The 13,256-nt window shown below is 42.3% G+C and overlaps 1 protein-coding gene across 3 annotated transcripts in view; it reads right to left on the reverse strand.

Moving 5' to 3' along the window:
* The window catches only part of LOC137340707 (general transcription factor 3C polypeptide 1), a 56,574-nt gene extending 54,747 nt beyond the window's left edge, over positions 1 to 1,827 (reverse strand). For all 3 annotated transcript variants that reach the window (XM_068003393.1, XM_068003392.1, XM_068003391.1), the window contains exon 1: positions 1,587 to 1,827. In XM_068003393.1, the coding sequence (XP_067859494.1) occupies positions 1,587 to 1,807 (221 nt within the window). In that variant the 5' untranslated portion in view covers positions 1,808 to 1,827. The remainder of the gene's footprint in view (positions 1 to 1,586) is intronic.
* Positions 1,828 to 13,256: the final 11,429 nt, after the last annotated feature.

The following is a 13,256-nucleotide window of genomic DNA, read 5'->3' on the forward strand; positions in this document are numbered from 1 at the left end:
CAGTTCTAGTCTCCATATTATAAAAAGGATATAGAGGCACTGGAAAAGGTGCAAAAAAGATTTACTAGGATAATACCAGAACTGAGAGGTTACACCTATCAGGAAAAATTGAGCAGGCTGGGGTTCTTTTCTCTAGAAAAAAGACTGAGGGGTGACCTGATTGAGGTCTTTAAGATTATGAAAAGATTTGATAGGGTAGACGTAGAGAAGAAGTTTCCACTTGCGGGGGAGGCTGGAACTAGGGGCCATAATCATAGAAAGGATACAGCACGGAAGGAAGCCATTCAGCCCATCGAGTCCGTGCCGGTTCTATGCAAGAGCAATCCAGCTAGTCCCACTCCCCCACCCTATCCCCAGTAGAAAATATAAGATGGTCACTAATAAACCCAATAGGAAATTCAGGAGAAACTTCTTTACCCAGAGAGTGGTAAGAATGTGGAACTCGCTACCACAAAGAGTAGTTGAGACAAATAGCATAGAAGCATTTAAGGGGAAACTAGATAAACACATGAGGGAGAAAGGAATAGAAGGGTATGCTGATAGGATGAGATGAAGTAGGAAGTTGGTGTGGAGCATAAACACCGGCACAGACCTGTTGGGCCAAATGGCCTGTTTGCCTGTTTCTATGCTGTAAAATTCGATGTAATGCTATGTAGATTGCAACTTGCATTTACAACAGAAAACCTAAACGTTGTCGGGGCTCATGTCCCGGGGTGAGGGGAGGGGGAGGGGGAGGGGGAGGGGGGGGGAAGAGATTGTCCCGGGGTGAGGGGGGGGGAAGAGATTGTCCCGGGGTGGGGGGGGGGGGAAAGAGATTGTCCCGGGGTGGGGGGGGGGGGAAAGAGATTGTCCCGGGGTGAGGGGGGGAAAGAGATTGTCCCGGGGTGAGGGGGGGGGGGGGGGAAAGAGATTGTCCCGGGGTGAAGGGGGAAGAGATTGTCCCGGGGTGAGGTGGGGGGGGGGGGGGAAGAGATTGTCCCGGGGTGAGGGGGGGGGGGGGGGGAAGAGAGATTGTCCCGGGGTGAGGGGGGGGGGGGGGGGGGGGAGAGAGATTGTCCCGGGGTGAGGGGGGGGGGGGGGGGGGGGAGAGATTGTCCCGGGGTGAGGGGGGGGGGGGAGATTGTCCCGGGGTGAGGGGGGGGGGGGGGGGAGAGATTGTCCCGGGGTGAGGGGGGGGAGAGAGATTGTCCCGGGGTGAGGGGGGGGAGAGAGATTGTCCCGGGGTGAGGGGGGGGGGGGGGGAGAGAGATTGTCCCGGGGTGAGGGGGGGGGGGGGGAGAGAGATTGTCCCGGGGTGAGGGGGGGGGGGGGGGGGGAGAGATTGTCCCGGGGTGAGGGGGGGGGGGGGAGAGAGATTGTCCCGGGGTGAGGGGGGGGGGGGAAGAGAGAGATTGTCCCGGGGTGAGGGGGGGGGGGGGGGGGAGAGATTGTCCCGGGGTGAGGGGGGGGGGGGGGGGAAGAGATTGTCCCGGGGTGAGGGGGGGGGGGGGGAAGAGATTGTCCCGGGGTGAGGGGGGGGGGGGGGGGGAGAGATTGTCCCGGGGTGAGGGGGGGGGGGGCGGGATCTGCTGCCCCTCAACACTCACCTGTCATAAAAGACTAAGGGAGGCCTCTGCTCGGGCAGCTCGTAGAACTCGACCTCCCGGCTGCTGATCAAAGCCTCCCACAGGAACCGCTTGGTGGCCGGATCGAGTGGCAGCGGGAAGGCGGGGACGCGGCTCTCCAGCCGGAACCACAGGGTGGAGAAGGTGATGCCGTCCAGGCCCTCCAGCGCCACCTCGTCCACCAGCGCGGCGAGCGCGTCCATCCTGCGCCCGGCAACCGCCACAGCCCAGCGCCCCAGTACGGCGAGCGGGATGAAGCCGAGCGTCACTGCCTTGGAGTTGGGGCAACGCGTTGCTGCTGCTCAGTCACCTCAAAATCATTTTAATAAAGCACACACACACACACATACAGAGAAATACATAATTTTACAATAACCAGGGGGATAATTTCATTTCTAATTAAGAGTTGCAGGTGCAGTGAGAGCCAATTATTCATTGTGACTATTATAAACATTAACTGTCTTGTTAAGTACAGCACCTTTCAAAATTCACTTGTCTTGGTAGCAAAATAATATGTGGATAAATGAACTGTCTGTGTGATACTGGACACACAGATCAGGAAGGGCTTTTTTTGAAATACCTGTAAGGGTGACGATGAGTTGCCCCAGTGTCACCAAATGGGGACACAAACATTGAGGCAAGTGCCCGAGGGCAGCACAAATATGAATCAAACAATAACAACTATGTACAATACAGTGACAATACACAAACAACAATTAAATCATAACATGATTGTGAAGATCTATTATTGCCTCTATACCCTGCGGTGCCCACGGGTCGGGGAAGGGTCACCCAGGCACGGACAATGCCGTGGAAGAGAGACAGGTACAGGTCCATGAGAAGATTCTCCGATTTACCCTCATGCGCATTAGGAGCGTGTCGCCCCTTCAGGTGACTATACATCAGATCATGGAAAGGCCCAGGTTCTAACCCTGGTCTGCACTGATTTCTGCCAGGGCAGCAGTTGATGCTACAGATGGTTGGTAGAGGCACCATATTAGGCTTAGCACCTAGACTCTTGAGTTAAAAGACAGTAAAATCAATCAAGGTTTTCACTCCTGATTGCTATGCCGTGGATTTTGCTGGAAAGTACATGTGTGCACGCTGGGTGAAGAGAGGTTCAGGCCATGATGTTCAAGTTGGGGGGGGGGGGGTAGGAAAGAGCACACCAGGCTGATCTGGTAATAGAATGAAGTGGGATTAAAATAACAGGAATTTTACTGGACTGAAAATTCACTAGTAAGTCAGGATAAGTAGTTCAGAACATCTTTTATGTTTTTTAAAAATTCATTCTCGGCATGTGGGCATCGTTGGCAAGGCCGGCATTTATTGCCCATCTCTAGTTGCCCTGAGAAGGTAGTGGTGGGCCTTCTTTAACCGCTGGTAGCAATTTTGATACAACTGGTTTGCTTGGCTGCTGTAGAGGGTGGCTAAAAGTCAACCACTGTGTACGATGGGAGTCACATAATGGCCAGACCAAGTAAGGACAGCAGTATTTCTTCATTAGTGAGCCAGTTGTGTTTTTACAATAATTCAACAGCTTCATGGTTACTTTTATTGATACCAACTCTTTATTTCCAGATTTTAAAAGAGCTGAAATCTGAAGGGAGCAGGCAAAATAAAAGCAATCCAAAAGACCAAATAGATAAGGTAGAAATAGATGAGGTGGAAAATTCCCTGGAAATTTAGCTTTCATGCTGCAAACCCACAGTTTCCATGAAGCCTTCATTTAATATGATTGCTAACCCTTGGTCACTTGATATGTCAACTTTGGGATTTTTTTTTATCAAGCCCAGTTTCCTTTCTCACCTGCTTGCTAAAAAATTTATTCATATTTTGGATATTTCTTTTAACAGCCCTGATCTCCTAACCTCTGTTTTAATTTCACTCAACCACCTTGTTATCTGTAGCTTTATGGTTCAAAAAAAAATCTCTCCTAACAGCACCATTTAGTTGCACCGTTTCTTTAGCTTTTAAGGAAACTGGACTACCAGCATTTTTAAAGTTGAATGTTTCTACTGTACTCAACCATTTTTTCCATCATAAGGCTAACCTTAAACTCCACCATATTGTGGTCACTGCTGGCAAGGTGTTCTCAGACTTTGACATGCTCTACCATCTCCTAGCTGTTAGTAAATATCGGGTCCAATACAGCCCCAAGTACGGTTGCCAACCCTCCAGTATTGCCCTGGATTCTCCAGGAATTAAAGACTGATATCCAGGACACTGCTGTGAGCAACCCAGGAAAAAAAATCATAGGAGTATTAAACAAAATTGTGTTTTAAAAAAAAAAATTCTTTGAGCACTTTGGTTATTAGTAATAAAAATCTCAGAAGGCAAAAAAGGCTGTTTGACTGACAGTCAAAAATCATCCAATCGGGTAATGAAGAGTCTGCTCGTTTTCCAATTGGCTGGGAAGGCAGAGCGCTGCAAGGATGGACATGTTGGGTGACCAATGGCTAGAATGTGGGGGCAGGGCACTTGACATCATGTGATGACACCTTCAGGAATATGTCCAACTAGAGGTGGCAACCCTAGCCTTAAATGGCACGAGCTGTTGAACTAACTGTTCTATGTAGCAATTGAATAGTGTGTCTAGGACCATGTTTCACTCCTGTTGCACTCTTTTATAGATTTCCCAATATATACCTCTTAAAATGAAATCACCAGGTAGAAATGAATATCACTACAACTATCTGTACTTATTAATGAAATGACAAAATATTTAAGTCAAATAAATCTGTATTGCAATCACAACATCCAATTTAGTCATAAACTAAAGTGATTTTTGTTTAAAAACATAAGCGTTTAGGGGATCAGGGAGTGTTCTGCTTAAAGAAATCAACTGTTTAAGGTCCTAACCCAAGCAATTCCTATAAGAGAGGACTACATGGTCTTCAATTTCTGTTTCTGGATGCTACCTGAAAGTATAGTGACATTTAGTGGCAGATATCAAGTACTGCAACTGTACAATAACATTGTACCATGATTGGTATCTCCAGCTCCATTGATTTGTTGTTAAAGCATTTTAATCCAGATTTGAGCATTCAAATAGCTCCCCTTGCCCATCTACCAGCATTTGGGCCACATCAATGCTTCAACCCAAGTGATGATGTGGAGATGCCGGTGATGGACTGGGGTTGACAATTGTAAACAATTTTACAACACCAAGTTATAGTCCAGCAATTTTATTTTAAATTCACAAGCTTTCGGAGACTTCCTCCTTCCTCAGGTAAATTTACCTGAGGAAGGAGGAAGTCTCCGAAAGCTTGTGAATTTAAAATAAAATTGCTGGACTATAACTTGGTGTTGTAAAATTGTTTACAATTGTCAACCCAAGTGACTGAAAATGATAATAGACTCAACACTTATGGCCAGTCATTCCAAAGCAACAGACAATAAAACAAATAGAATGCTGAACTATTCCATAAAATCAGTAAAATATAAGCTTTGAGCAGTTATGCTAAAGTTTTATTACACTTTTTAGGAAGCACCTTGAATACGCGTTAGTTCTGGTCACTGAAGCTCAAGGGTAATGTATAAGCTCAAAAGACAGGCGGAGTTATGTTGGGAAAAACAGACTCTTCAGGCTTGAAAGGAAATCTTACAGGAACATTCAAAATGGAATTCATAAAGCAAATCCAAAGGAATATTTGAAGTTAAATCATGACTGTGGGACAAGTGGGTAGGTACAAACTACGACCTCCCCAACACCTTACCTCGATTGTCCAGCTGAGTGGGCCTGCGCTAGCCTGATTCCATTCTTGCCTATCCAGTCGTAGCCAGAGAATCTCCTGCAATGGCTACTATTCATGCTCCCACACCGTTATTTCTGGAGTCCCCAAGGATCTAACTTTTTCACAGCTACATGCTGCCTCTCAGCGATATCATCTGAAGACGTGACGTCAGGTTCCACATGTACACTATGACACCCAGCTCAACCCCACCAGCACCTCTCTTAACCCCTCCACTGCCTCAGTATTGTCAGTCTGCTCATCCGACATCCAGTCCTGGAAGTGCCAAAGTTTCCTCCAATTAAAGCCATTGTCTTCCACTCTCGCCACAACTACCAATTTCATCCTGTTCCCCGGGGACAGTCTCAGGCTAAACCAGACCATTTGTTGACCCCAAGATGAACTTACGATCCCACATCCTTGCCATCACAAAGACCGCCTACTTCCACCTCCATAACATCACCCATCTTAGCCCCTGCCTCAGCCTCAGCCCATCTGCTGCTGAAACCCTCATCCATGCTCGTTACCTCCAGAATAGACTATTCCAATGCTCTCCTGGCCGGTAGCCCATCTTCCATCAACTTGAGCTCATTGAAAACTGTTGTCCGTATCCTTACTCACACCAAGTCCGATTCACCCATCATCCCTGTGCTCGCTGACCTACATTGGCTCCCGGTTCAGCAATATCTCCATTTTAAAATTTTCATCCTTGTGTTTAAATCCCTCCATGATTTCACCCCTCCCAATCTCTACACGTCCTCCAGCCCCGCATCCCTGAGAACTCTGCATTCCTCCAGCTCTAGCCTCTTGTGCATCCCCTACTTTCTTTGCTCTACCATTGGAGGCCGTGCCTTCAGCCGTCTAGGCCCCAAACTCTGGAATCCCCTCCCTAAACCTCTCTGTCTCGCCACCTCCTCCTTTAAGACACTCCTTAAAACCTCTTTGACCAAGCTTTTAGTCACCTCTCCTAACATCTCCTTCTTTGACTCAGTGTCAATTTTTGTAGTGTGCTCCTGCGAAGCACTTTGGGACATTTTACTACATTAAAGGCGCTATATAAACGCAAGTTGTTGCAATAGGTAACTTCAGGTTGATGTCAGGAAGCATTTCATACAATAGTAATATCTGGAATAAGCTCCCACATAGGGTAGTGGAGGAAAAAAAACTCTGGAATCATTCATAAAGCCTTTAGGACATATGATGGTGGAGCAGAGTGGGGAGGAAGAGGGAGAGACAGGAACAATAGATGAGACAAATAGCCTTATCTAAACTTATCTTTATACCATCTTCTCTACTTTGAGCACCCTAAATATCCCAGAGAATTTACACTGATCTGTCTGCATAGGTTGAGTGCAACTCATTCTAAGCATTTTTTATTTAATTATATAGAATTTTGATTGCTTGTATACTTTATTTACATATTGCCTTCGATTTATTAGCTAAACTCAAGGAACGAACTCTTAGTTACTCAGCATCCTTGGATCAATTATCAAGTACAGGGAGTCTATAAATATCCTGTATTTTATTTTTGACTACTAAGGATCCTTAATATGTTAAGCAGGCAAGGAGATTCAACTTAGATCAGGTTTAGCTAGAAATTCTGATTTATTGTCTGTTAAGAAGGGAAATGGGGTATAATTCTCCGGATAGTGATAAATGTGATTTCTAAACCATTACAGCAACTTTCAGCAGAAATTCGAGATTCAAACATTCAAGGATTTAAATTCTCACCATAATTACATCTGTTTAGCCGAAGAGCATTTGGACTCTGCTCAGAATCATGTGCTTTCAGATTAATTCATTTTCTGACACACTGCAGTTTTCTTGGCACATGTACAAGGGAAAGAAACCAGGGCTGAAAGATCAGATTTAATTAAGATGGAAAATTATCCTCCAATAATTTTGAGGTTTGGTACATTATGTAAAACTTCATGGAAAAATTGATCATGCGCTTAAGTTTCTTGATTTGAAAGCTTAATGCTTATGCTGTTTACTGATCCAATTTGACTAGTAACACATTGGTCAGATTACTACTATGTCATGGCTAGCATCAGTTGTTCTTTTCCAATTTAATCCAAAATCAATTACTGCTGGCAAGCAGTCCTGTTTTTCAGCACTTATGGTTCCACATTCCACAGTGCTTTACTGGGCTACTTTGGAGTCAGTGACACGATAAGATTCTTTATGAGGTATGGCAAAAGTGCCTGTTAGCTAAATCATGAAGTAGCTAGCTCCAAAGTTTATATGCCAATGCAAGAGGGCTTTTAGGTAAAAATACACTCATAACATATCAATGAGGATAGGAAAAGGTACCAAAAAAACTCATCACCCAAACTTATTCAGAGCAAACTTAATAACATTTCCTTACATCTAATCCAGGGCCCATTCCAGCAATTACAAAAGGCCATTGCTATTTACCACATCACCAATTTCCCCCCCAAAACCTGTTATCCTTTCCAAGATCACAATTACTTTGAAACACAATCAGCATCATTGAAAAGATGAGAAACTCCTGCATTGCCGATGATCATTTTGGAAATGCATATGCATGCAACACCACCCATATCCCACCCATAGCATTCTGATCTGAATTTTCATTCCCCAGCAATTACATCCCTCACCACAATAAATACAAGTGACTAAAATGACCAGGAAATCAATCATGGAAAGTCTGCTAAATGGAACAGAATGTATTTTGAAAAGCTATAGTAGTGTGAACATGCAAATTCCAGAAGCCATTATTAATTGTTTCCTCCATAGGAGTCCATTATGCCCAATCACATTGGCATTTTCAGCATTTAGGGTTTTCTATTGGCAGAGTTTCAACTCACTTAGCATAATTATATATTAAATTCTACACCAAGATATATAGCAAAATGGAGGAGTCTTTTACTTGTAAAAAAATTGTGCTGTTCTAACTTCGTAAGAAGTATCAACTCCTCCTTCACTGCAGCAAAAATTGATCTACTTCACATATCTATTATAGTTTTTTTTTAACAGCACAGAAACAGACGATTCCACCCAACAGGTCTATGCCGGTATTTATGCTCCACACGAGCCTCCTCCTACCTTACTTCATAGAATCATAGAAATTTACAGCACAGGAGGCCATTCGGCCCATTGTGTCTGTGCCAGCTGAAAATGAGCCATCCAGCCTAATCCCACTTTCTAGCTCTTGGTCCGTAGCCTTGTAGGTTATGGCACTTCAAGTGCACATCCAAGTACTTTTTAAGGCATTTCTGCCTCTATCACCCTTTGAGACAGTGAGTTCCAGACCCCCACCACCCTCTGGATGAAAAAAAATTCTCATCTACCCTCTAATCCTTCTACCAATTACTTTAAATCTATGCCCCCTGGTTTTTGACCTCTCTGCTATGGGAAACAGGTCCTTCCTATCCACTCTATCTAGGCCCCTCATAATTTTAATACACCTTGATTAAATCTCCCTTCAGCCTCCTCAGTTCCAAAGAAAACAACCACAGCCTATCCAATCTTACTCCAGTTAAAATTCTCCAGTCCTGGCAACATCCTCATAAATCTCCTCTGTACCATCTCTAGTGCAATCACATCTTTCCTGTAATGTGGTGATCAGAACTGTACACAGTACTCTAGTTGTGGCCTGGCCAGTGTTTTATACAGTTCTAACATAACCTCCCTGCTCTTATATTCTAGGCCTCAGCTAATAAAGGAACATATCCCATATGCCTTCTTAACCACCTTATCTACCGGTCCTGCTACTTTCAGGGATTTGTGGATATGCACTCCAAGGTCCCTCTGTTCCTCCACACTTCAGTATCCTACCACTTATTGTCTATTCCCTTCCCTTGTTTGCCCTCCCCAAATGCATCACCTCACACTTCTCCAGATTGAATTTCATTTACCACTTTTCTACCCATCTGACCAGTCCATTGATATCTTCCTGCAGCTTTCTTCCTATCAACCACACAGCCAACTTTTGTATCATCTGCAAACATCTTAATCATGCCCCCTACATTTAAGTCTAAATCATTGATATATACTACAAAAAGCAATGGACCTAGTACTGAGCCCTGCGGAACCCCAATGGAAACAGCCTTCCAGTCACAAAAACACCTGTCGACCATTACCCTTCGCTTTCTGCCACTGACCCAATTCTGGATTCAACTTGCCACTTTCCCTCTGATCCCATGGGCTTTTTTCTCAACCTATACTGTTAAACTATCTGTAGATCAAATCTCAAGTACAGTAAACTCATTCCAGCACTTTTGAGCAACATCCAAATATGAATTGCAGAAAAGTGGCATACTAGATATCGCATATGGTTTCTCAGACATATTTCATCAGAGCTGAATGTGTTCAAAGTATAAAATAACTACTTTTGAATCATATAGGTGAAATCAAAAGTTAACTTAAAAAAATTAGATTTCAGCAACTTTGGACTCGTGAAAACATACATGCTTCAAGACGGTTGTGAGGATCCGTGGCTAATTTGCCTGAACATGCACATGATTGACAACAAAACTAGCCAATTATTGAATGAGCCCATATAACAAAACTGGCAAGCAGTCACCAGATAGATTACATCAATGGAATTTTTTGTTATAATTCACTGACTTTAGTTCTATTAATACATTTCTTCTAAAGTTATATAATTTCTTATTAAAAAAAATATTTTCCTGATCACTATCAAGTGGCTTTTGCTGGAAAATGTGTGGTCATCAGGTGAGCATAGGATTGATTCTGCTGAGATGCCTTCTATAGTTCAACAGCTTGTTGACATTCACTGTCTAGGCTCCCATATAAATAATGGCTACTTCAGTGAGTTACCAAAAATCTGCTAGTATCTGTGGATCTGTTCCCCAGCAAGATTCAGCATCTTTTGGAAAGTAGCAGGGGAGAATAGGATAATAATAGGGTATTCAAATTTAATGCAGCAAAATGCAGTCCAATAACTGCAATGGCACTTGTTTGTCCAAAAGCAGAGAGTCTCATTGGAAGTAGTTAAATATGACAAAAGTGTAATCAAAGAAACTGCCCTTCAATTCTGCAGTATTAAATTGTAATTGTGCATGATACAATTTAAAAGTATGAAAATCTCACAAATAAGCTTTTAAAAAAAATTCTGATAAGTCAGGTTCATTTTGAATGCAAAATTAGTCAAAGTAGATACACATTCGGAATTGATGACATAAAAATTCACTTAAAAAGACTCTAAAATACATTACTGTATATCTGACTAGATGTGGGTAGCTTTCCGCTTTGGTTCGTTGTTTAGGTTCATCGAAGATGCACATAATAAATTGATCGTCCCACTTCAACTACTCAAATATGTGCTAAGGAAAGTTGCATTTTTTTTTTGAAAATGTCAAAAAGATGTTATTCTTCAAACAGAATTGGGGTTGAGTGAATTCAAATATAGTTAAAGTCTGGATAGTATCAATCTAATTTAGAAAAATAAATCTGAATTGTGTGATGTGCTTCAACTTCACTAATATCCTTTAAGGAAGGAAACCTACAGTACTTTCCTGGTCTTCAGTTCCACACCAACCTGGTTGACTCTTAACTAGTTTTCTGAAATGGCCTAGCAAGCCACTCAGTTGTGTCAAACTGCCACCACTACCTTCTCAGGGCAACTAGGGATCTGCAATAAATGCTGGCCTTGCCAGTGACACCCACATTCCAAGAATGAATAATGAAGAAAAAAAAACTTCAGATGCAGTGCTTCTTTTTTTTAATACTTAATTCTGTGGTTTATAACTATCTAGTTATATGTTCTGCCAGTATAGGTGATGACAACAGCCATGATGGATGAACAGAACCCATGTATTCTGCTGCATTTACTAATTGCCAATTTTATTGAAGTTTCTGCTCAACGTAAAACTGACATTTTGCTTTCTTTAAAATGAAGTAGGAAGTCAATGGCTCCTGTCATCAATCCTTTCTGCAATTTCTTCACAGCAATACAAATATTTTCCTTCCGTGTGGCAGGGCAGCAAAATTATATACAAACATTACCATCAATAGGTAGCATTCTCTAAGTGAATAAAGAAGTATTTCACCTGTATTTCAGGATAAGAACTCCACATTAGACAAATAGTTAAGCAATTTACAACAGCAGAATGACGAGGAACATGATCTGAACAAATACAGAAGGTACAACATACACAGAATTCACTTTATTTTTTTTCTTTATTGTCCAAGTACCTTTTAAAAGATAATTGTACAAGTCAGCACACTGAAAGATGACTGAAACCAGGTAACTAAATCTTCTGACGTGCTGCTACTTGAAGACATCATCTTTAGAAAATGTACATATTTACAATGGAAACCCTTAGAAAAAAGGGAAATGCAAAACCCGTGAATGCAGGGCCACATAAAAATCCCGCTGGACACCAAATGCAGGAGGAGAAACCATACTGCAGATCCCTGGATGAGGAGAGCTATTCCTCAGTCATGGGGGTCACATAGCGTCGGACAGGTAACAGCATTGAATATAAAGGCACTCTGTGATGTACTTTTATTTACACAATACCTTTCTGAAACACAAGTATGATGTTTTAGGCTGTTCCTTGGACTTTCAGATTTTGGGAAAATTTGTAACTAATTATTCTTTCTGTGTAACAGATTGAAGACCCGTCATTAGTTTTAAGCCCAGTTTCTATGGATTTAGGCAGCCGAATGGCAGTAAAGGAAACTGAGAAGGAACAATGCCATCAGAACTGAGGTTGGTTGGGGCGATGACGGGGGCAGCGGCACGACAGTTTGATTGTTTATGTTAATAAATTGGCATAGTGGTGAAAGCCCAACTTGCAGTGTGAAGTTTTAAAACCAGAATTGATGCCCTTTTGACAATTATGAGATTAGGAGCAGGGAGACCTGCGTGTGTTGTCATAAATAAGCCAGCACATAATGAGATTTGACAGATGGAAATATAATTTTTCTCTGGCAATGCCCAGTTTCAATATCCTGATTAAAATCACATTAACAGTAACTTTTACTGTATAGGCCTTTTCTCCCCCATGAGAAAGTTTGTCCCAGGAAATGAACTTGTTAATAAACATTTTTTAAAAAGGCAACATTTAATGCACCATTAAAATTTAAGCTGGGAACCAATGAACAGCAGCAGATTGATTTACTTATGATAAAAAAAAGTAATTGCCCAAATATCAAATGTTACAAAACTACAGTGATTACTGAGCATTAAGAACTAAGTGTGGCTAGCAGAGGATTTTTTCTGTGCCAAAAGCAGTATCTTAAAATTGCCCTCAGCCAAATGTTAAGTCCTGCAACAGTGTAGCAATAGTCCAGTACTACAGAATGCACATCATTTTAAGGATGTTGCCAGTTCAAAAACAGTCAAGAGCATACATTCCAGACATTATTATTTGTGATTTATTAAGCTAGCTGTAAAATATTGTGTACTCCACAAAGAATAAACTGAATGGAGGATAGACATGATGAGATTGGCTTTTTGGTCTCCATGTTATATCTGCACCAAACTTTGAAAAATATTCAAATTTTTGATTGTCCTGTGGGGACATTAAACAGAAGTCAATTTAAACAAATTTCAGATTGCAGAAAATAAATATGTATTTGGGTCTGCTGTAAAGGTGACACACAATACAATTGGTGCCTTTTACAGAACATGTCACTTTTGAAACTGCTCCTTGTCTAGATATTTTGAACTGATAGCTGTACTAATACAGATCAATGTTAACACTGCATGTACCTATATCAGTTTGGCAATGGGAACAGAAGGGCCACATACCCCATTGTAAGTTGTACACTCAGTGTTGACAACCTGGATGGTGGTTCAAAAAAAACGAACGTGTTATTGACTGCCATGTTGTGATGCCAGCTTCGACGTTTGGGGATTGTTAAGTGTAAAACACTGCAACTAATTTCAGAGTTTGAATTTCATTGTAGGAGACTGATTGAC

Source organism: Heptranchias perlo, chromosome 22 (genome assembly GCF_035084215.1).
Source record: "Heptranchias perlo isolate sHepPer1 chromosome 22, sHepPer1.hap1, whole genome shotgun sequence".
NCBI lineage: Eukaryota > Metazoa > Chordata > Chondrichthyes > Hexanchiformes > Hexanchidae > Heptranchias > Heptranchias perlo.